This window comes from Piliocolobus tephrosceles, chromosome 5 (assembly GCF_002776525.5).
Source record: "Piliocolobus tephrosceles isolate RC106 chromosome 5, ASM277652v3, whole genome shotgun sequence".
Classification (NCBI taxonomy): Eukaryota; Metazoa; Chordata; class Mammalia; order Primates; family Cercopithecidae; genus Piliocolobus; species Piliocolobus tephrosceles.
This window is the reverse complement of record NC_045438.1, coordinates 10,772,891-10,795,451: the sequence shown is the minus strand read 5'-3', so window position 1 is coordinate 10,795,451 and position 22,561 is coordinate 10,772,891. Positions and strand designations below refer to the sequence as shown.

Genomic DNA, 22,561 nt, shown 5'->3' with positions numbered 1-22,561 from the left:
CTAGCTTATATATTTATTATATACTTTATCTTTTTTTAGAATGTACTCCTACTTACATAAAAAAGAAGTTAACTGTAAAACAGCCTCAGGTAATTCCTTCAGGAGATATTACAGAAGAAGGAACTGTTATCATAGGAGATGGCAGTTCCATGTGTATAACTGTCCCTGAAGACCTTCCAGACAAGATGTGGAGGTGGAAGACAGTGATATTTATAGCTTGACTCTCAGTGGGCCTAGGACTAATGTGTGTATTTGCGTCTTAGTTTTTAACAAAAGTTTTAAAAGTAAAAATTAAAAATTTTTAAATAGAAAAAAGTTTATAGAATGAGAACATAAATACTTTTGTACAGTTGTACAATGTATTTAAGTTATTATACAAGAGTCAAAACATTTAAAAAACTAAAAAGTTTATAAAGTAAAAGTTACAGTAAGCTAAGGTTAATTTATTATTGAAGACATTTTTAAAATAAATTTATTACAACCTACATGAACAGTTCTACAAAATCTATAGCAATATACTCTAAAGTCTTAGAGTAGTAATGTATTATATGCTGATTGCATAGATATAAAAGTAAAATGTATGACAACAAAAAACACAAAAGATGAAGAGGAGAAATGGGAGTATAGAACTATAAGGTCCTAATACTACATATAAAGCTACGTATTATTATATCAAGAAAACTGCGATTAATTACGAATATACGGAAAACTGTAGGGCAACCACTAAACAAATTCCAGAAGGAGGTATAAATAAATGAGCAAACAGCGGAGAGAAATGGAATAATTTTTTAAAAATCCAAGTAATCCAAAAGAAAAAAAGAACAGAGAGACTAACATAAACCAGCTAGCATGGTGGTAGATTTTAATCCAACCATATTACCAATATCGATAAATAAAAACAATCTAAATAAACTAAATAAAAGAGACATGTCAAAATGAAAGACAGAGATTATCAGACTGGATGAACAAGTAAGCCCATCTATATGCTGTCTATAAGAAACCCATATAAAGTTGATGCAGATAGGTTGAAAGTGAAAATAAAACAAAAAACAAAAAGAAAAAAAGATATGTTGGGAGACAATTCTCCATGGGTCTCTGTTGAGGTAGCTGCCTTTGAACCTACTTCTCAGTATCTGGCCTGCAACCATCTCCACAGTTGCTCCTTATTAATAAGTGATACAATGGAAAGATGGAAATCTCATGTCTATTGCTAGTATCTATGAAATTCATGGCAAACTTCAGTTTTTGACATGATATACCATGTAAATACTAATCAAAAGAAATCTGAAGTGGTTATATTAATACAAGACAAAGAAGATTTCAGAACAAGGAATATTACCAGAGATAAAAAGGCTGTTCTACCAGAAAGGCATACCAATCTTAAATATGTATGGATCTAACAAACTTTCAAAATACATGAAGCAAAAACTGATAGAACTGGAAAGAGAAATAGACAAACCTATTAAGTTGGAGACTTCAACACATCTCTCAGTATTTTACAGAACAAGTAGGCTATAAACATGGAAAAACTCAATTTCTCACTAGTGATGAAAAATATACAAACCCACAATGAGATGTTTTAAATTAATTCCTAATTTAAAACTTGAGTCTGACAATCCTAAATATTGGTGAAGATGTGGAACATCAGAAACTCATATACTTCTGGTGGGAGTATAGGTTGGTATGATCACTTTGGAAAACAATTTGGCATTACTTAGTAGAGATGTGCTCATATTTATAATTTAAAATTCTTATGAAGAATAAATAGTAAATATAGATTCACTCAGCAAATATTAAAAACAAAATAAATAAAGCCACAAAATGTAAGTACAACACCTCCTGTTAGGCCTAACTAGACACCGAGACTCACATAACCCAAACAGCTTGGTTGTACTTAACATGTCAGGCAGGAGTGCTCAGTGCAATTCAGGGGCTAGCCTCTTTGGCCCTCTCAGGTGGCAGATCAAGTGTAAGAGAATGACAGCATAAGACCCTTGCAGTAGCTACTCTAGCTTACAGGTACCAAACAGCAACCAATACCTCCAGTCTCACAGGCATAGCTTCCTGAGCTTCAGCAACAGATTTGCTTAGTTACAAGAGTTATTACACTGAGGGAAGTCCAAAGCTGTTAACAGTATAGCTACCAGTATTTACAATTCATTCACAGTCTTCCTCTGGTCCGTATGCAATTTAGTAATCATGAGTCATTATTACCATAAGCAATGGTGTTTGGTTATATAACTGACATTCTACCTTAACAAGCTTCCAAGTGAACAAAGCTAGGAAGTTAACCCAAGGCCAAAACCGTCCGAAGGGAAGAAAGGTTAATGTTACAACAAATAAAGAGATTCAATTAAGAATGGCACTAAGCTAAACAACTATTAATATATTTCACTGAATCCAAGATGCCAGTGATCATGACATCATTAATTTTTCTACTACTAAGAAAAGTGCTATTAAATATGGTGCACTAGTAATTGTAAGACATATCCCAATTACTGAGATGCACAAATGGAGGGAAAATATACTTCTTAGAAGTGATGAAATACAGAATAATCCTTTTCCCAATTTTTCACTAAAATATTTAAGACATACAGTAAATCTTCACTTAACTTTGTCGACAGGTTCTTGGAAACCTAAACTTTAAGCAAAACTTTATAGTAGATCTTCAAATAACATTTTGTTCAACTTCATTTTATTATAACAATGAGAAAAAAGTGGTTTCATTATATGTCATTTCACTTAAAGTCACAATTTCCAAGAACCTGTCACAGACATTAAGTGAGGACTTACTGTATAACTCTATTCTCTACCTTGGGGACATGGTATGCTCCAACAGAAACCAGTACCCTACTAAAAATTTTCTAAGACATCTAAGGTCATACTCTCTCACTTAATACCTCTGTTCGTCTACTCTAAAAACAAAACACCCAATATCAACATAATTGGCGCAGCATAGCTGTCTTTTTCCTGGCATGTTAAATAGCATCCAAAATCTAAATAAATAAATTAGCTCCCATCACTGATTAAATCACTAAAAGTCCTAAGGGCCTTTACAACCTGGACGCTTTCATGCAATGTTCTGGTAAAATAAATAAATAAATAATAAAATTAAAACAAAAACAAAAACAAAAACCAAAAACAAAAAAAAAACACTATCTCAGGTTACCCATATATATGTTAGTTGACATATACCAGAGAACTGTGCAATGAGAAAAGCGGAAAAAACCTTAAACCTCAATCCAGTAGAGGTACACTAAATGAACGTTTCCATCTAAGTGGGTTGTATACGATCATTAGTTCTTTATGCGAAGGAAGGCAATTCTATCATATTATAAGCAGAAAATAAATATGATTAAAGTGAACTTGCCACACCCTACCTACCGGCAAATCTAGGCTTGGAAAAATAGCCCTTGTTCATAGATACTTATGGAATGGGACCTAAACAAATATTCAGCAGCATAGATAAAACATCTTCTTAAAAATGCCAAAGAAAAGCATCTGTGATAATTTATATTTAGAAACAGAAGAAATGTGGAAAGTATATGCTAAGTATTCTCAATAACATACTATAGGAAGAAATAAAAAGACAGACATATTCTAAGACATAAATGGAACTCTAAGAGACAAGAAAAAAGAATAGAAACAACAACAATAAAAACTACATTCTGGTACATACACTTTTTAAAATGAGTTCTGTTATCTATGTTTTCCAAAAAGGAAAGCATGGCCAGGCGTGGTAGTTCACGCCTGTAACCCTAGCACTTTGGGAGGCCTAGGCAGGCGGACTGCCTGAGCTCAGGAGTTTAAGACCAGCCTGGGCAACACAGTGAAACCTCATCTCTACTAAAATACAAAATACAAAAAACTGCATGGCAGTGTGCACTTGTAGTCCCAGCTACTCGGGAGGCTGAGGCAGGAGAACTGCTTGAACCCAGGAGGCGGAGGAGTTCGAGACAAGCCAGACCAACATGGTGAAACCCCGTCTCTGCTAAAAATACAAAATTAGCTGGGCGTGGTGGTGCATGCCTATAATCCCAGTTACTCGGCAGGCTGAGGCAGGAGAATCGCTTGAACCAGGGAGAAGGAGGTCGCAGTAAGCTGAGATCACACCAGAGCACTCCAGCCCAGGCAACAAAGCAAGACTCCGTCTCAAAAACCAAAACCAAAAGACAAACAAACAAACAAACAAGCAAAAATAACTTTAAAATCTCCCTTTTAAAACATCTTGAGATGGGTTTAAATCTGAAGTGACATAAAAGGATTAAAAACAGTGACGAAAAATGACTTATACCATATATCATAGAAACAGTCAAACTGAAAGGAAATACGAATAATAATTTTGACACAGCACAAAAAGATTTTAAGAAGAAATGAATTAGTCTCTCTATATTACTAAAAAGATCTCTACAGTGCTACTCAAATGCCATCTATGAACTAGCTGTTTGCTACAGCTATGCAACAAGACAAGTACAAAGCTCAAAACTTAGCATTTAGAACTCTTACAGCAGTCTGACAGGGAAATTTTATACCTGTTAAATAAAATAATTTTTTAAAATGGAGGCTGTATTACTATTTTGTCAGTTATTCTCATTTCATTTATTTCATTTTCCAGTAATTCCTTTTTAATGTATTATAACGAAGTATCGGGGTTAAAAAAAACCTGACTCTTCACCACAAATAATTTGAAAAGCACTGTGATAAAAGACTTATCAGTCATGAAGCTGGATGTGCCAAACAACACATCAAAACATACAAATTTAAAACAATTACAGACGCAAGGCAAAAATGAAGGACAAATGTTTATTTGGGAAGCAAACCCATCCCATGACACATTAGATTAGATTTTTTTTTTTAAAAGCACATAATTTTAAAATGTCATGTTTTCTCTAAGAAGTCACTGATTATAAACGTCCTATCAGTTTAATATCAGCTTTTCAGGAGGGAAAATTAAATATACATACTGTGACATACATTACAACCTCGGAAATGTTAAAATTGGGCCAGGTGAGGTGGCTCATGCCTGTTAAGCCCAGCACTTTGAGGGGCTGAGACAGGCAGATCACCTGAGGTCAGGAGTTCAAGACCAGCCTGGCCAACATGGCGAAACCACATCTCCATGAAACATACAAAAATTAAACAGGTGTGGTGGCACATGCCTGTAGTCCCAGCTACTTGGGAGGCTGAAGCACCAGAATTGCTTGAACCCAGGATACGGAGGTTGCAGTGAGTCGAGATCGCACCACAGCACTCTAGCCTGGGAGACACAGTGAGACTCCGTCTCAAAAAATAAAATAAAATTAGAAAAAAGAAATGTTAAAATTATTTAAAAAGGATTAATCAAGAAAATAACAGTAAGTCAATAATCTGCTATTAAATGAAAAACTTCCTTTCAATTTTCAGTGAAACATGTAGAAAGATGTTAATAATAAAGCAGACACTAAAGAATACCTCAGTAACTTTTAAAAACTAAAAACTACGTAAAGCATGGTTAAAAATACTGGCTTTCTGTCATGCTCCACCAATCACTTAAGGATTCCTATTTGTTTTTGATGCTGCTAGGTAAAATTATATAAGAAAGGGTTTGACAACTTTAAAATGTTTAAAACTGTATTAAATTACTCAAAACATGATTATCTGTCCAGCCTCACAGTTCTAATATCTTTTTATACAAAAGTCAAGGGAAAAGGTCAAAGTACTTCATAATGTCAGATGTGGCACAAGAGGTCACAGATGTCTCTGCCACCTTCTTCCTGGCTCCCCACAATCTCAGAAAAAGCTAGGATATTATTTGGGCAGTAGGTAGCATTACTGCATTCTCAAAAAAGTCTACATTCTGTGTGTTTTTCTTCTATGTGGTCCACTGCTAAGGGCTACTCTAATCTAGCCCTCCTAACGTGGTTGATGAGGTCAAGGTTGGCTGAACAGATTGAAAATTATATAGCTGGCCCTCCATATCTGTGGGTTCCACATCTGTGGATTCAACCAACCACGGATCAAAGATATTCAGGGAAATAGTTGCATCTGTACTGAATGCGCACAAACATTTTTTCCTCGTTATTATTACCTTAAACAATACAGTATCACAATTATTACACAGCATTTACAATGTATTAGGTGTAAGTGATAATTTCAAGTACTATACAGGAGAATACGCTTAGGTTATTTTATGCAAATACTATACCATTTTATATAAGGGATTTGAGCATCTGTAGATTTTTGTATCCTCAGGGGTTCCTGCAACGAATCCCCCAGATACTAAGGGATGGATACCGAGGGAAGACTGTACGTAAGCATACAGCATTGCTAGAACCACTACCATGATCTATATATGTTTTATATTCATCACACACACAAACACACACACACACACATACACACACACGAGAAATGAAATTAACAAGACTCAAAGCAACATTATTAACAATTTATTCTAAGTGACACAGAGTATTTTCCATCTATCCTATACAATCTCATCATCTAAAAACAGCCCTCCAGAGGGTATGATCCTACTGCTTGAACTGCCTGCTCAAAAGGACTGATGTCATAATGAAACCAAACCTAGAAGAGGAAAAAAATAAATCAAAGACAGGATCCTTTTGAAGTTTTTCATTTTAACTATCAAGAATTTTATAAAGTTCTCTACAGAAGATCTGATAATGTCAGGATCTTTTCCTTCCATTCCCATGCCTAATACTTAAACCTAGCTTCATTAAAATGTGATTTAAAAGCCTAATTCAGATACAAAGATTATTTATGAAATGAAAAAAAGATACTACTTAAATAAAAAGTTATCAACCATAGAACTAACTGAGGAAAACATATGGAACTCAATTTACAGATGGAGATGAACTTTCCTAATATATGAAGGCTCTTTGGAATCAGTAAGGAAAAGACCAAGAGTCTCGACAGGAAAATGTGTAAAAGATAAACAGTACGCTGATAAGGAAATACCGTAAGGGTCTCTCAAGCATATGAAAAAACACTCAATCTCACTCATAATAAAAGGAATGCAAATTAAAACTACACTGAGATCAATTTCGTATCTATTAGATTGGCAATGATCAAAACATTTCAGAACATAATCTTGATGAAGATATGGAAAAAGTCTCCTATTGCTAGTGGGAGTACAGATCAAAACAACCTCTGTATTAGTTTTTCTCATTTGAAGAAATCCTTGTAAGATGTTTAAAAATGTAGCAAGTAAGGTACATTTAGCCTGGTGTGGGCTGTTGGTCATTCTCAAAAAATTGTTACAGTTTTCTACTTTTATAGAACTCTGTTCACATGATGAAGCAGACAGGTAGGCCACTTTTAAAAACTTGGATGACTGGTCAGGCGTAGTGGCTCATGCTTGTAATCCCAGCACTTTGGGAGGTTGAGGTGGGTGAATCATTTGAGGTCAGGAGTTCCAAACCAGCCTGGCCAATATGGTAAAACCCCATCTCTACTAAAAATACAAAAACTTAGCTGGGTGGTGTGGTGCATGCCTGTAATCCCAGCCACTCAGGAGGCTGAGGTGGGAGAATAGCTTGAACCCGGGAGGTGGAGGTTGCAGTGAGCCAAGATCACACTATTGTACTGCAGCCTGGGCAACAGAGGGAGACTCCGTTTCAAACAACAAAACAAAACAAAACAAAAAAAACTTGGATTAACAGAGTAGTCTTGCTCCATCTGCTGCTCACCTCTTGATACCTTATTGTGTACTTAATGGGTGCTCAATAAATATTTGTTGAGTTGAATGAAACTAAGAATAATGCTGAAGGATGATGAAAATGGAATAAAAACAAGTAAGAATAAGGAATTAGCTAAATTTATCTGAACTGTTGAATAAATTGCTTACATAATCACTACTTTAAGAAAGGAACAATGCCACGCTGGCACATGCTTCCTGAGAAATGAGTTAGCCAGCAACAGTTGAATAATAGATTGTTGCAGTAATGGCCCCCTAATTAACCCCACTCGGTTAGGAAACCCCTCCCATACCTATTGTGGAATTGGCCATGTTGATCTGCTTTGGCCTATGGACAACAGAAAATATATGAGGCTTGCCATCACTAGTTACTTCTGTAAACCTTACTACTGCCTCCAGGTGAAAGAGCCATGCCTAGCCTGTTGGAGACACATGGCCCCCATCACCCAAGCCAACAACCGGTATGAATTATCCAGACATAGCTATCCTAGACCAACCAGCTCCCAGCTGACCCATCAGCTGACTGAGGCCACATCAGCAAGGCCAGACATAAGCTGCAGCAGAATCGCTTAACTGAGCCCAGCCCAGAATCAGGCTAACAAATGCCTATTGTTTCACAGCACTATGTTTTGGGGAGGTTTATCATACAGCAAAAGCTAATCTAAGTAGAGAGGGGAATAGGTGGTCAAAGAAGATTTTTCCCTAACCTATTCTGCTTTTTAAATTTCACAATGAAGAATATATCTACATACTATTTAATTACACTGAACTTATAAAAATTGCCTATTGGATTGATATTAAAATTCTACTATCACCTTGTAAACACATATACATTAATTCAGTCCAAATGGGAGCATGAATTTGAGAGGAGACATTAATATTGCATCAGAAAAAAAATGGGTTAACAGAGTACCAGGGTTTACTATGACACACACACACACGCGCGCGAATGTGAATAAGAATATATTCATGGTCACTGTCACATCTCAATAATGGTTATTATCAAATTCTGGAAGTGTGAGAAGACACTCATCTCAGACTTTGCTTCACTCTTTCTTCTGTTTAAGTGGGTAATGGCCTAATACATGTTTTCTCATTTAATCCTCACATGGTATGAGGTAAACATTATGTTACAACACTTTAGGCAAATTAACCTCTCTATGCCTCATTTCCTCAACTGTAAAATGGGGATAACAGTCCTATTTTATAGAACTGTTGTGAAGACTAAATAGCTTAGAACACAGTCCTTACTCAATAAACGGTTTACCACCTCTTTTAGTATAATAATGTAAAATTAAGGTCTTTTAACTATAATAACATGGTTTCTATTTTCAAAACATTAAGCATTATCAACTAAGGTGTGAGACATCATAATTAATCTAGATACCTTTCTAATGACTTCATTTAAAAATTAAAAGACATGCCGGGGTGTGGTGATGGCTCATGCCTGTAATTCCAGAACTTTGGGAGGCTGAGGTGGGCAGATCACCTGAGGTCAGGAGTTTGAAACCAGCCTGACCAACATGGTGAAATTCCATGTCTACTAAAAATACAAAAATTAGCCAGATGTGGTGGCACGTGGCTGTAAATCCAGCTACTTGAGAGGCTGAGGCAGGAGAATCATTTGAACTTGGGAGGTGGAGGTTGCATGGAGCTGAGATTGCGCCTCTACACTCCAGCATGGGTGACAGAGTGAGACTTCATCTCAAAAAAAAAAAAAAAAATTAAAAGACAATGTTATTAAACAAAACCTAGGAATGTATGTAGAAAATATATGATGATGAGAGGTGAAGCTCTGGGCAATAATAAATCATTTAGTCCACATTCCACAATCCTAAGTAGGTTTAAAATACAAAAGCTTCCATTTTTGTGTGTGTTACAAATTTACAAGAAGAGAGCAATAAATCCTATTGACAATGTCACTTTTATGTGACATCTAGCATACATACTTTCAACATGTTCAATCACTTTTTTTTTTTTTAAGGCACTACTTACTGATGGCTTTGGAAAAGTAAGGTTCTTTTCAGGCCCTGATGGACCACTTATAAAATATAGCCACATTTTTAAAAAGTATTTTTAAACAGGCAATTACCTAACCTGTAGATATGTCACTAACCAAATGTAAAAAGTCTCACACCACAATGTGCAGATGTTTTAGTTTCTCCCAATGTGAGGAAAAATTCCATCTTTTATTTCAATTCAAACATTTTAAAGAGCATTCAGTATATGAGGTAATGTAGCAGATTCTGGAGATAAGACAGGTAAAGAAAGTAACATTTATGTTACTATATATGCCAGATATTTGCTGGTTATCTTATTCAATCATAATAACACTGTGCTGTATAAATGATTAAAACTCACTTTACAGAGGAGGAAATTAAGGCTAACATAAGTATAATAACTTGCTCGGGATCTCTCAGCAACAGAAGGCAGTGGGGTTGAGAAGTATGAGGTGGGGCCCATAAAGATAGCGCCACATGACTATTCTTAGAGACAAACACAATATTCATTGTAATAGATCCTTTAACAGCAATGTGGAAGGGGACGAAGACTTGGAAAACCAAGGAGATAATCTTTGGGAATGGGCAAAGGAGTCACAGAAGGCTTTAGAGGTTGATATTTAAGTTGTTACTTAAGGATGAGTAGGATTTACCAACTTCAATGCCAAGGCTCACCCCCACCCCCCTCACCCCAATATATTAACCAAAATAAATTACTTACTTGAAATTGAGAAAAACAATTTTGAGAGAAATCTTCCTCAGATATATTATTCCATAGTTTTAAAACAAATAATATGATGACAGTTTAATTTTTAGGTTGCTTTTATGTGGCTTGTCTTGGGTTTTATTCTGAAATGAAATTTAGATTAGTCATTTTCTTGTTCTGAGAAACTAGGAGTATGCCAACATGTTTTAACTGTACATTTTTCACTTATCGACATGTATTCTTATTTACAAAGTCTTTCATTTCACCATCTCAAATAAAACCTAATTTAGTATATGAATTACTTTGAAGTATAAAAATATATATGCAAAACAATATTATTTATTTTAATTCTTGTTACACTTCCTTGGTAATTGTAATAAATGGAAGAAAAATAGAAATCTTGTGAACTGTTATATATTACACAAGGCATTTTTGAGGTAACACACTTTCTTTTATTATTTGAATTGTTTATATAGTAATGCCCCAAAGTAAATTGAGCTCAAATTCTTAGTATTTCCCAGAACTATCATCTAAAAAGAAAGTATAATTGACCAAAAAAAAAAAAAAAAACCATGAAATTTTCCATTGACAATTACTACTCATTTTTCTCAGAATTTACTTTGCTAGGTGTGTATTCAATTTCTGTTACAGAAAACAGTCCAGTTTACCAATCCTAATTAAGCAACAAAGTATTTTTCATTTATAAAATGAAATATTTAAAAACCTACAGAGAGCTGGAAGAAATACAAGATCATCTGCAAAACTTAGAAGGAACGACAGAAAACACACACACACCCCAAACAAAAACACTAAAAAGGTTAAATAGGCTGTCATTAAGAGGGTCTTACTTTTACTTAAAATACTTATGTTTGGACAGTAGACAGAGTTCTTTCTAAATGCCTAAGACACTCATTCCTGCCTTATCTGTATTTACATGGAAATCACAAGTTAACACAATTTCACCTGAAGTTCACTGTTCCTTAACTCCCATTATTTCCTCTTATTATCACTATGATGTTAAAATGGCAGCCAGATACCAAAGTGACATACCCCATACCACAGCCCATTTCTCACTTTATAAGTAAGTTATATTTCTTTGAAATATCCAGCGCCAATGACAATATCCTCTAAAACCTACTTTAACCCAACCTATTTAAACTTGAATCATTTTTCACTTAGATTATCTTTTCTTTTTTTTTTTTCTTAAAGAGACAGGGTCTTGCCATGTTGTCCAGACTGGTCTCAAACTCCTGGGCTCAGGCAATCTTCCTGCCTCTGCCTCCCAAAGGGCTGGGATTATAGGTGCCCAGCCCTAGATTATCTTTAATTGAGTGAATTCTAATCCAATCAAAAGCAAGATGAGAGAAAATTTAATTATAGCACCAGAGGAACTTGAAAGGTCTCATATATTCCCTCCTTCCTTTTTTGGAAATTGCATACGTACAATTTTAGTATCGATTTTTGTTTATGTTTGCCCTAAACTCCTTTTGCTATAATCTTGTTTTCTTAAAGATACAGCCAAATCATCATAAAACTAATCCTACTGTAATCTATTCTAGATTATAGAAGATTAATATTATATATAATAATATATGTTTTATATTATTATATAAGAAGATTCTAAGCACTATTAGACACCGTAGGGTCTCAAAGATTTCTCAACTACATATGTGCAGTTCTTTCAATAATTCCTCTGAGGTTCTGTATTTTTGTCTTTCAATTATCATCAATGCCTTCCTCCAACATTCCCTCATGTTTTGCGGGGAGAGGAGGTCAGTGTGAGGAGATGAGAGCTAAAGAGTCAAGATCCAAGATTCCCAATTTTCAAATCCAGCCTCACACCAACCAACACTAGGACACTGGACAAATCCCTGAGCCTGCTATGTAGATTTGTTTTCTTTATGTAAAACGAGTACATTTGACTAGAATGATGTTTCTCACCCCTTTTAACATTGCAAATAAAACTTGTTAGCAAAAAAAATTTTAGCACACTGGGACAACAGGAGGGCATCTGGAGGCATCTCCATAGTGCCTGGTGAAAAAAAATTATCATATTTTCTAATTACAGAAGATAAAATGTAAAGTATTACGGTAGATATTTTTTGACATATGTAATGCTGAAAATTTTAATATGAATTTCAAAACTAAACTTCTTCCCATCAAGAATATTTCAAAATTAAAATCATGCTTTATTTCTGACAAACATACATGCACTATTAGGCAGTCACCTTGCAGAGCACATCAAACACACATGACGAGCAGCATCCAACACAGGTGAATACAGATAGTGAGGCCTGGAGCTGGACCACCAGGGACACCCTCCCTGCTTCCTTGTCCTCTCACTGTAAGTGGGTTGCACCTTGTGGTAGGTGGCATGTTCCTTTGGCACCGTGAATACAAATTCCAGTAACAATTCCATGATCCCTTTCCCACAAGAGGCAGCTGTACACTGTGGCTGGCTGCTGAAGTAGATTCCAAGTAGTAAGGCACACCTCATTTAATGCACTTAAAATATCAAAAGGAACAGTAACTGCTGGTTGTCACTCACCATGCTATCTGTTCACAGGAACCCCAATGCCTTCCTTCAGCCCCCATTCCACTAGGACTACCCTTCTGTGAGCCATGTAACAGCAACTGAAAACTTTGAATTAGAAGATTTCTAACAATACCTAAAGTTAAAAACAGTATTGCAGTAATCATTCGTTTGTAACAACTATTAATGGTCTTTTATTTTTAATTTCTTACAAATTCCTGTAAGCAAAACACAACTTAAAAATATTAACTTTGAATAGTATTACATGCACGTGATTTTAAAATACTGAAAAATCACCAAATCGTGTACTTAAAAAGTCAGTCCACCTTTGTCCTCTAGGCAACCACGCCTACACACTGGAGGCAACTACTGTCATCAGACTCTCCTGTATCCTCCAATGCACATTACATTCTATATCTGCCCATATATATATATGGATTTTATTATAATAAAGAATTTTATTCTAATACTTAGGCATATATAGTATACAAAAAATAGATATTTTAACCACACAAATGGCAGCAAACTGCCCATGCAGTCATGCCTCTTGCTTTTTTTCCTCGTATCTTAGACATGGCACCATAGCGGTACACATAACATTCTCTCATTACTTTTAAAGGCTGACTAGTATTTTGTAGAATACAAATACCATAATTCACCCAAATACTTCCCTACTGATATATGTTTAGCTTGTTTCCAATCTTTTGCAGTAACAAATAATGCTGCCACAAATATTCTTACATATTTATTTGACATATATGCAAAATCTTCTAGAGAATAAAATCCTATAATGGAATTACTAGAACAAAATATATCTGTGTTTTAAATTTTGGAAATCATTTTCAAACTGCTTTCTATAGAATATGAACACTTTATAATCCCACCAGCAATGTATGAGGCTGACCATTTTCTCTCTTCTTCTCACCTTTCCCAAGTTATACTATACATAACCTTTGCTCATTTGATGGGTGACAAAGAGTATGTTGAAGCTTTAATTTACATCTTTATTATATTATAAATAAAACTGTACATCTTTTCATATGAATTCTCTTTGCTAATTTTTCTACTGGATTATTTTCTAGTTCTTTGTATTAAGAGGAACTTAGCCCTTTGTGAAGTATACAAATAAGTTTTACTAGTCTGTTTCTCTTTAACTTTGTTTGATTTTTTCCCCTATACAGAATTTTATTTTTATGTCCTAAAATCCAGCAATCTAGTATGCTATTAAAGGACTTCACCAATCCTGGATTATGTAAAAAATAATTACCCTACATTTTTTGTTTCGTTGTTTCATATTTAAATCTTTAACTCCTCTGGAAGCCAACATTATTTTTCCAGATGACTAACTGGCTATCCCAACACTGTTTATTAAATAATTATTCTTTTTCCCTACTCATAAATGAAGGTGGGATCCATTTTCATATACAAGTTGAATATCTCTTATCTGAAATGCTTGGGACTAGAAGTGTTTCGGATTTTTTCAGATTTTAGAATATTTGCACATACATGAGATATCCTGAGGATGGGACCAAACCTGAATGTAATTTTATGTAATTTTAAATAATGTTACACACGAAACACAGCTGTTTTGGTTGTTTTTGAGACAGGAACTTGCTCCGTCACCCAGGCTGGAATGCAGTCGTACAATCACGACTCACTGCGGACTTCACCCCCTGGGCTCAAGCAATCCTCCTGCCTCAGCCTCCTGGAACCACAAACGTGTACCAACCTGCCTGGCTAATTTTTGTATTTTTTTTTGTAGAGATAGGGTCTTTCCATGTTGCCCAGGATGGTCTCGAATTCCTGGGCTCAAGCAATCCTCCTACCTTAGCCTCCCAAAGTGTTGAGATTACAGACATGAGCCACTGCATCCAGCCTGAAACAAAGTTTTGACTGCGACCCATCACAACAAGGTCAGGTGTGGAATTTTCTACTTGTGGCATCATGTTAGTGCTCAAAACATTTCAGATTTTGAAGGATTTCAGATTATGGAGTTTTGGATAAAGGATGCTCAACCTGTATTAAGTTCTCATATATATTTGAGTTAATTCTAGTCTTTACTCTGTTTTAGTGCTGTCATGTGCCAAAACCGTGTTACTTTTCAAAACATTTTAAAATTAAAAGTACTTTACATACAAGTAAGAATAATAAAACCAGAAATTACTGGCTTGCTTTAATATATGACTCATTTTGCAGTTCCTAAATGCAATTTATATAATTAAGTTCAATATAATCATCATGCAATCATACATTTTGGTTGACACGTTTTGGAGACCATTACGAATCTCATGTCTCTTACTACATTTCTGGAACCATATCTAGAAAACCAATTTTTCCTTAATTTTGCACACAGATTTTTTTAAATTATAAAATCAGTACATGTTCTCTGTGAAAAATCTGAAAATATAAAACATACCTTCCAGAGATAACCAACTTTTATACTTTCGTGTATTTTTTTCCACACTTTTAATAAGTGACTATTTTGTAAACAAATTTTTTTCACATAATACAATGACAGCACTTTCCCATGTTGTTACACATACTTCTAAAACATGTCTTAAACACATCCTCCCAAATGAATATACCCAGTTGATGCAACCATTTACCAATTGTTGAACATTTAGAGTTCTCTGTGATGATTATCATCTATTTATTAATTCTTGCAACAAATGAGTTGCAAGAATTAACAGATGAGTTTCAAGCTCTGTGGTAAACATTAACTCTATAATGGTGAGGAAAAAGAAACACATTATCAGGATTTCTGGAGCTTACAATCTATTTGGAAAAACATGTTATTCTCTAAGACATAAAATTACAATGACAGCAAGTACTATGAGAAGAGTTCATGGTGCTTTGAGAGTCTATGACAGGGAAGGCTTCCCTGAGGAAAGATAAATCGAAGTTTAGGTGAAAGACAAGTAAAAACATTCTAGGCAGGGGCAACGCCAGGTACAAAGCCCTCACTGTGGGAAGGAGCATGGCAAGAACAAGGGACTGAGATAAGGCCAATATGGCTGGAACAAAAAGAGTAAGTCAAGAACATGGCTCAAGTCATGACTAGACAGAAAGGTAATGGCCAGACTATGCAAGACCTTGTAAGACAGGTAGATGCCACCATATAAGACACAGAGTTTTGTCCATATCCTGAATGCAATGGAAAGTTACTGAAGCATATCAAACAGTAGGGTGATGTAATCAGGTTTGCATTTTTAAAAGATCCTTCTGATCACAGGAAACAGATCAGAAGGGGACAAAGTAGATTGGGATAAATCAAGATTAGGAGGCTACTGTACTACACCTGACCAAAAATGCTAGTAGTTTAGGGTGGTGATGATTATGAAAAGCAGCAGATGGATTCAAAAGACAACGAGATTTGCCAAAAGATTTACGTTCATAGATTAAAATCCCTAAAACTATAATTATTGGGTCAAAAAAGAACATTTCAAGGATTCTAATATACATTGCCAAACTGCCCTGCAAAGAGCAGTTTTCTTAATCTGTCAATTACCTTGTAGCTGTTCCTCTATCTGAAATTTTAAGTTCCTTAAAAATTCCTTTAACATGACTAATCCATATTTCCTTCACAAAGTCTTCCCTGACTCCCTTTTTGCCTGGATATAGAACGTGTCTCCCACTGAATCCTTGCTCTGTCTTACACACATTTCTATAGTCCAGTCATACTGCATTTGACTTAAGTTTACATGCCCATCATCTCTACTACATTGTGAGCTTCTGGAGGGTAAGGCTGTTCTTCAGGCACTTAAAGCTAAAATAACTTGCTACTCAGGGTTTCAAATACACACTAAAAGAAAGTGACCAATTTGCTTGTGATGAGTCATCAAATCTCCATAGTGTTCCTGAAAATCTCTCCAATAATTGTAATCAAATAGGTGTTATACGATCTTAAAATATTTTTAAATAACTTAGTAAAAAACAGAGCATGAACAAAGCAGATTCTATTAGAGAAATTTTTGAACCTGAGTTATTGATAAAAGCTAGTTTTTAAAATTATTCTTATTGTAAATGTAACTCCAATTTACCAAAACAAAAAAGAGGTTATTCTGGTAGTTTCTTATATTTAACTTTATAAAATATAAACAATGAGAATATATTTATAATTTGAATAAGCATCTGTGTAAACTTATATAGCATTTCAGAATTACCCATTTCTTATGTTGAAAAGTTTGATTTCATGGCTAGCAGCATCTAGAACAATCTATCAAAATATTCTCTAAGCTAAAGGAAGTGGTAGAGTCCCTTAGAGTAATCTTAAAGACAAGCAGCTCCCTCTATAGTCTGTCTGGCCTACTTTGTTTAATTACTTGCTTTGTGAACATCTCACACTCTTCTATTTACTCCTACTCTGCATCTCAGCAGGGAAGCTCTTTCAAAGGATAGTTCTGTTTAACCTGGTGCTGAGGAAACTGTGAGAGCTGTCTAAACTCAGCATGAAGTGAGTTACATCAAGCAACTAAGCAACAGTCGAGATGTGGAAAATGGACAGCTTCCCAAGTCTACCTAAGTCAAATTCTCAAATGAAGCCTGATGATTTTATCTGCAGTGAATTCTCTGAGTGGTCACACCTATATTCAAATCTAAATGAAAAAACATTGTCCTATACTTTATTCATAACCTTTCTTCCCTCCATTAATACGTTACCAAAATGTTGTTATAAAAGAAAAAATTAACAATTTCTTCTACAAATGATATTGCTCAATTTGATTATGTCAAAATAATGCTCAAGACATTTAAACAACTAGCTAAATAAATGGAGAGGAAGTTTGTTTTCGTTTTTTAAAAAATTCCGTAACTCAGATGAAGAAACTTTACGTGATTCCCTTAGGAATCAATATCCTCAGTTGGCAAGGGATTAAATCACTCAGGATTTACCATTCAAATAGGAATATCCCACTTTTTTTTTTTTTTTTTTTTAAGGCAGGGTCTCGGCTCTGTTGCCCAGGCTGGTGTGGGGGCGGGATCTTGGCTCATTGCAGCCTCAACCTTCTGGGCTCAAGCGATTCTCCTGTCTCAGCTTCCCAAATAGCTAGTACTACAGGTGCACACCACCACGCCCAGCCAATTTTTGTTTCTTTGTCTGTTCGTTTTGTAGAGACTATGTTGCCCAGGCTGGTCTCCCACTCCTGGGTTCAAGGGATCCTCCTGCCTCTGCCTTCCAAAGTGTTGGGATTAGTGGCATGAGCCACAGCACCCAGCCCTGAATATCCCTCTTTTTAAAAATACCTTTTCAAATTTCACTAACTTAAGACATGGAAGTTTTTAAACCCAAAACACTTTATTTCTTAAATTACTCAAGATACGTCCTCAAAACACAGAACAATCAAAGTCAACTGGACTGTTTTCTAAAGCAGAAAAATGCTTTTCATGCAATAATAGAAAAACTAAACTAGTAAAAGGGTATTAATCCAATCAGTTCAGAATCTGTAATATAATTTTGAAATGGCCATTTGAGAAAAAATATCTTTGGTTGCTATTTTTCAGTATCTCATTTGTAAGGCAAACTCAATTTTAAAACATTTTCTCTCCAAACCAAGGTAAAGCATTAAGGACCTCCCAAATTAATTCCTATATATGAAAAAAGTATGTTTATGGTATTTTATGTAGCACAGGTTTATCATGTGTTACACATTTTTTCCTTATTTTACTTGTTAGTAAAGATATAAACTATAAGGATATAATATAAACTACGTTTATATCTTTGCATTATGTTTATATGTTTACTTTTAAACAAATCTGTCTTCATTAAAAATTCTAGCATTCAGAGTTTTACTAAGTCAGACTGGCCTCTCTTTTATATTAATAATTTTCACGTTTTATTTTATTGGACTAGTTTTCCGTGGGGAGATAATTCAAAAGCAGATAATTCTGCAGTTTTTGATTATGTTTAATTAATATTAATCTCACTGGGAGTTTCTGACGTACTAATAAAAATGCTGGCTTGGTTTATGAAAAGTGTAAACTCTAAATGTATGCCAATGACTTCAAAGATTTTCTTGTTGAAACAAACATTTTTGTTGCAAACTGTGAACTATATAGCAAATTTGATAATCCTTAATTTAAAATTTGACTTTCTCTGTATCAAGTTTGATGTCCTTCAATGTACATATAAAAAGTGTCACTTTTTAATTCATTTAAAATATAAATTTCAAAGTATATACCAAAAAAACAAAAAAAAACCCACAGGGGGGGTTGTTAGTCTTTGGTTTTTTCGGTGTTTTTTTTTTTTTTAAATAAGGGGTAATCTATTGTGGGATGTCCATGAAGGATGAAATAGGAAACAGTTAATGTGTCTTTTTAAAAATATTCAGAAAATTTGTAGAGACATGGATGCAGCTGGAAACCATCATTCTTAGCAAATTATCACAAGAAGAGAAAACCAAACACCGCATGTTCTCACTCATAGGTGGGAACTGAACAATGAGCTCACTTGGACTCGGGAAGGGGAACATCACACACTGGGGCCTATCATGGGGAGGGGGGAGGGGGGAGGGATTGCATTGGGGAGTTATACCTGATATAAATGATGAATTGATGGGTGCTGACGAGTTGATGGGTGCAGCACACCAACATGGCACATGTATACATATGTAACCTGCACGTTATGCACATGTACCCTAGAACTTAAAGTATAATAAAAAAAAAAAATAAAAAAAATAAAAATATTCAGAAAAACAAAAGCATATAATATTCTATATTTTTAAGGAGCAATTTCTCACGTAATAGAATTAGTTAGCTTATAGTGAAACTCATTTATTTCCACAAATGAAACTTTCCTATAAAACAAAGCTTGACTATCTCTCAGGTAAACATATTTAATGACTTGTGTGAAGGAGAAAAAATTATGTGTGGAAAAGTAATTCAAACCATACAAGCTGTAATACACAGAAATGCCACAGTATATCCTATTAGCATGTCCCTTTATGATTCGGAAAGCTGGCTGAACAGAGCCATATCAACTTCACTATCTTATCCTTCCTCTGCATCTGAAGTGAGAACAGAGCATTACAGTGAAATTCCAACTGGAAACAAAGACAGCACCACTACAATTAAAAGGGCAGAAAACCTGGTTTATAGAACACTTCATCTCGATTTCCCAGCCTCCAAAGTTTCAAGTGTTACACTTTCAACATGTTAAAAGCACTCAAATTCCCCATCTTTCAAGGTTCATATCAAAATCATATTCACTAGTTTAAAAAGGAATATGCTACCAAATCTCACGACATTGGCATTTTAACAAAGAGAATTCACATTAAAAGATAACAGCTTAATGAGTGCTTGTGTTTGGGAAAGCGCTATTATCTTGGTAGTCCACAGAAACTGACTGTAGTAACAAGATGAATGGTGATGAGGGCAAGGAGCATCAAGTGGGAAATGCTATCTAAAATCCCATAGGGCAATTCATAGCTAGAGGGAAGAGCATCCTTTCCTAGGAGGCATTATTTCCTAGAACTCCATTATTTCATGGAAGCAGTTCAAAGCATACAAAAAAGCAAAACCATTTTAAAACACCTAGTAAATTGACCCTCTATCTTTTTTAAATCATCATAAACCCCAAGAGTTTTTGAGAACGTACCTTGTGTCCCTGCTGTCTCTCCCCTTCCCACCCCCTCTTCAACATAGTTGTGTTTAAAAAATACACCTGTACTTAAAACGCAAGCCTACAGCCCAGCCTAGGAGCCTTTCAAAATGTCCGTGCTGCTGAGTCTGGCTGTGGTTCCTAATAAATTCACCCCGTTAAGTGTGATGTTTTACGTTGGGCAACATAAACACGCATTTCCTACTTCCATGGATGAACACTTCCTGAAAGCACTGCACCTGAGGATGCTGCCCTGTCCCCAGACGCTCTGGCACTAAACTCTAAGGAGTCAGACCTGCACTCTCAGCAGAGTCACACGGTCACCCCAGTGAGAAAGATTATCTGGCCCCAGGCGCCACTCTCTTCGGCCCACTGCATCTCCGGAAGGGGCAGAGGAGAGCGAGGGTGAAAAGAGGCCATGGGGAGCGACTGACAACAAGGCTGACACTTCCCCGTTTCCAGAAAGCGGCACTTCAGGGACACAAGGGATGTCCGGGGTCCCACTAGCGACCGACCTCAGAGCGGACCCTACGAACCCGTCCACCGATGGGCATGGCGCGGCGACCTGGCCCGCCGTCCGGGGCGCTCGCGGCTTTCGCTCCCCCGGCCCGCGCCCTGGAGTGCGGCTCCCACTCCCGGCCGCCACACGCAGTGTAAACACTCGGCGCTCGCCGCCTCCCTGCCCGGGGGTGGGGGCGCCGCGCAGCGCTCGCGCGGACCCACATTTTTGCGCCTCTTGTCACGCGCGAGAGAAAAGGCGAGGAGGGCGTAGGGGAGGGAAGACGCGGCAGCGATCCACGGAGACTGCCGGCGCCGGCGGCGTGCGCGCGTGTGCGCGGCGGGGAGGGCGGCCCCGGCGCCCCGCCGACTCCCGCTCCCGCCCCGCGCCCGGCGCCCGCTTACCTGCCGGGGTCGCTCCGAAGATTCGCACCACCGGCACCTTCTTGACAGGGGCCTGGGTGAGGGGGGATTGGCAGGTATCCAGCCCCTGCAGCGGGCTGGCCATGTAGTAGTCTGCAGTCACTATCCTCACTGAAAACATGTTAGCCGCCGCCGCCACTGCCTCCCTTCACTGGCGACCCGGCAGCGGCAGCAGCAGCGGCGGCGGCTCCCTCCGCAGCGGCGGCGGCGCCCCCTCCCCTTCTCGGCTCGGCCCCCTCCCCTCACACACAGACACCTCGAGGAGCGGCGGCGGGCGGGGCGGTGTAGGCGCTGCTGCCGCCGCCTCCTCAGGAGCACCCGGCAAGAGGCCGCAGGAGAGAAGCCCTCGAGCTTTCGTCGGTGCTGGTGCTGCCGCCACTGCCGCGGCCGCCGGGAATCACACGGGCTCCTCGGTCCCAGGCTGCAGCTCTTGTTGCCATGATGATGATGTCACGGACGCAACCACTGGGGGAGGGGAGAGGGGGGTGTGTGTGGCGAAGGGAGGGCTGCGAGTAGTGCGGGGGAGGGGGCTCGGCGGGAAAGGGAGCGAGCGGGCGGGCGCCCGAGCGGAACACGGAGGGCGGGGGCCGAGAAGGTGCTTTCTCCCCCGCCTCCGGGGCACGCAGTGAGGGAGGCGGCCGGCGGCCGACCGGGCCCGCGCGGGATCGATGACTCGGCCGGCGGGCACGGTCACCTGGGTGAGGGGCAGCGGAAGGGGCGGCGGAGCACCGATCTCATGGATGGGCTTCGAGGGGCTTGCGGGAGGGGGGCGCCAGTGTTCGGGGCCGTTTTGGCGGCTATGCGGGATTGGCAGGAGCTGCGGTGCTCACACTTGCCTCGCCGACCGCCATTTCACATCCAGCAGAGGAGGCGGGGGCAGCCGCGGAGACGGTTTTTCACAAGGTAAGAAAATCCGCCCGCGGGAGGAGGGAGGCGAGGCGCAGATCTCGTGCCGCTGCGGCCTCGCGGGAGGGAAGGGCGGGCGGGCGGCGGAACGGGAGGGGCCGGGTGCGGACGCAGCCGGCCCTTCTCAGGTAACGCCGCGGCTCCGCGCGTGGCCCGGGGGCGGTGCGAAAGGTGGGGGCGCGCGGGCTTCGGCCTATAAAAGGGCCGC

General features: G+C 38.0%; 2 protein-coding genes across 5 annotated transcripts in view; one reads left to right on the top strand and one right to left on the bottom strand.

Annotated features, from left to right (window-relative positions):
- The window catches only part of REV3L (REV3 like, DNA directed polymerase zeta catalytic subunit), a 171,358-nt gene extending 149,246 nt beyond the window's left edge, over nucleotides 1-22,112 (bottom strand). For 2 of the 4 annotated variants that reach the window (XM_026456416.1, XM_023219060.2), the window contains exon 1: nucleotides 21,430-22,112. In XM_026456416.1, the coding sequence (XP_026312201.1) occupies nucleotides 21,430-21,568 (139 nt within the window). In that variant the 5' untranslated portion in view covers nucleotides 21,569-22,112. Of the gene's footprint in view, nucleotides 1-10,414; nucleotides 10,543-21,429 lie in introns of all 4 variants that reach the window. The other 2 variants (XM_026456418.1, XM_026456417.1) reach the window with 2 other exon arrangements.
- LOC111547272 (keratin, type I cytoskeletal 9-like) overlaps nucleotides 21,567-22,561 on the top strand; it is a 114,148-nt gene continuing 113,153 nt past the window's right edge. Inside the window, exons 1-2 of the mRNA XM_023218984.1 lie at nucleotides 21,567-21,934; nucleotides 21,991-22,350. Coding sequence (XP_023074752.1) covers nucleotides 21,567-21,934; nucleotides 21,991-22,350 — 728 coding nt within the window. The remainder of the gene's footprint in view (nucleotides 21,935-21,990; nucleotides 22,351-22,561) is intronic.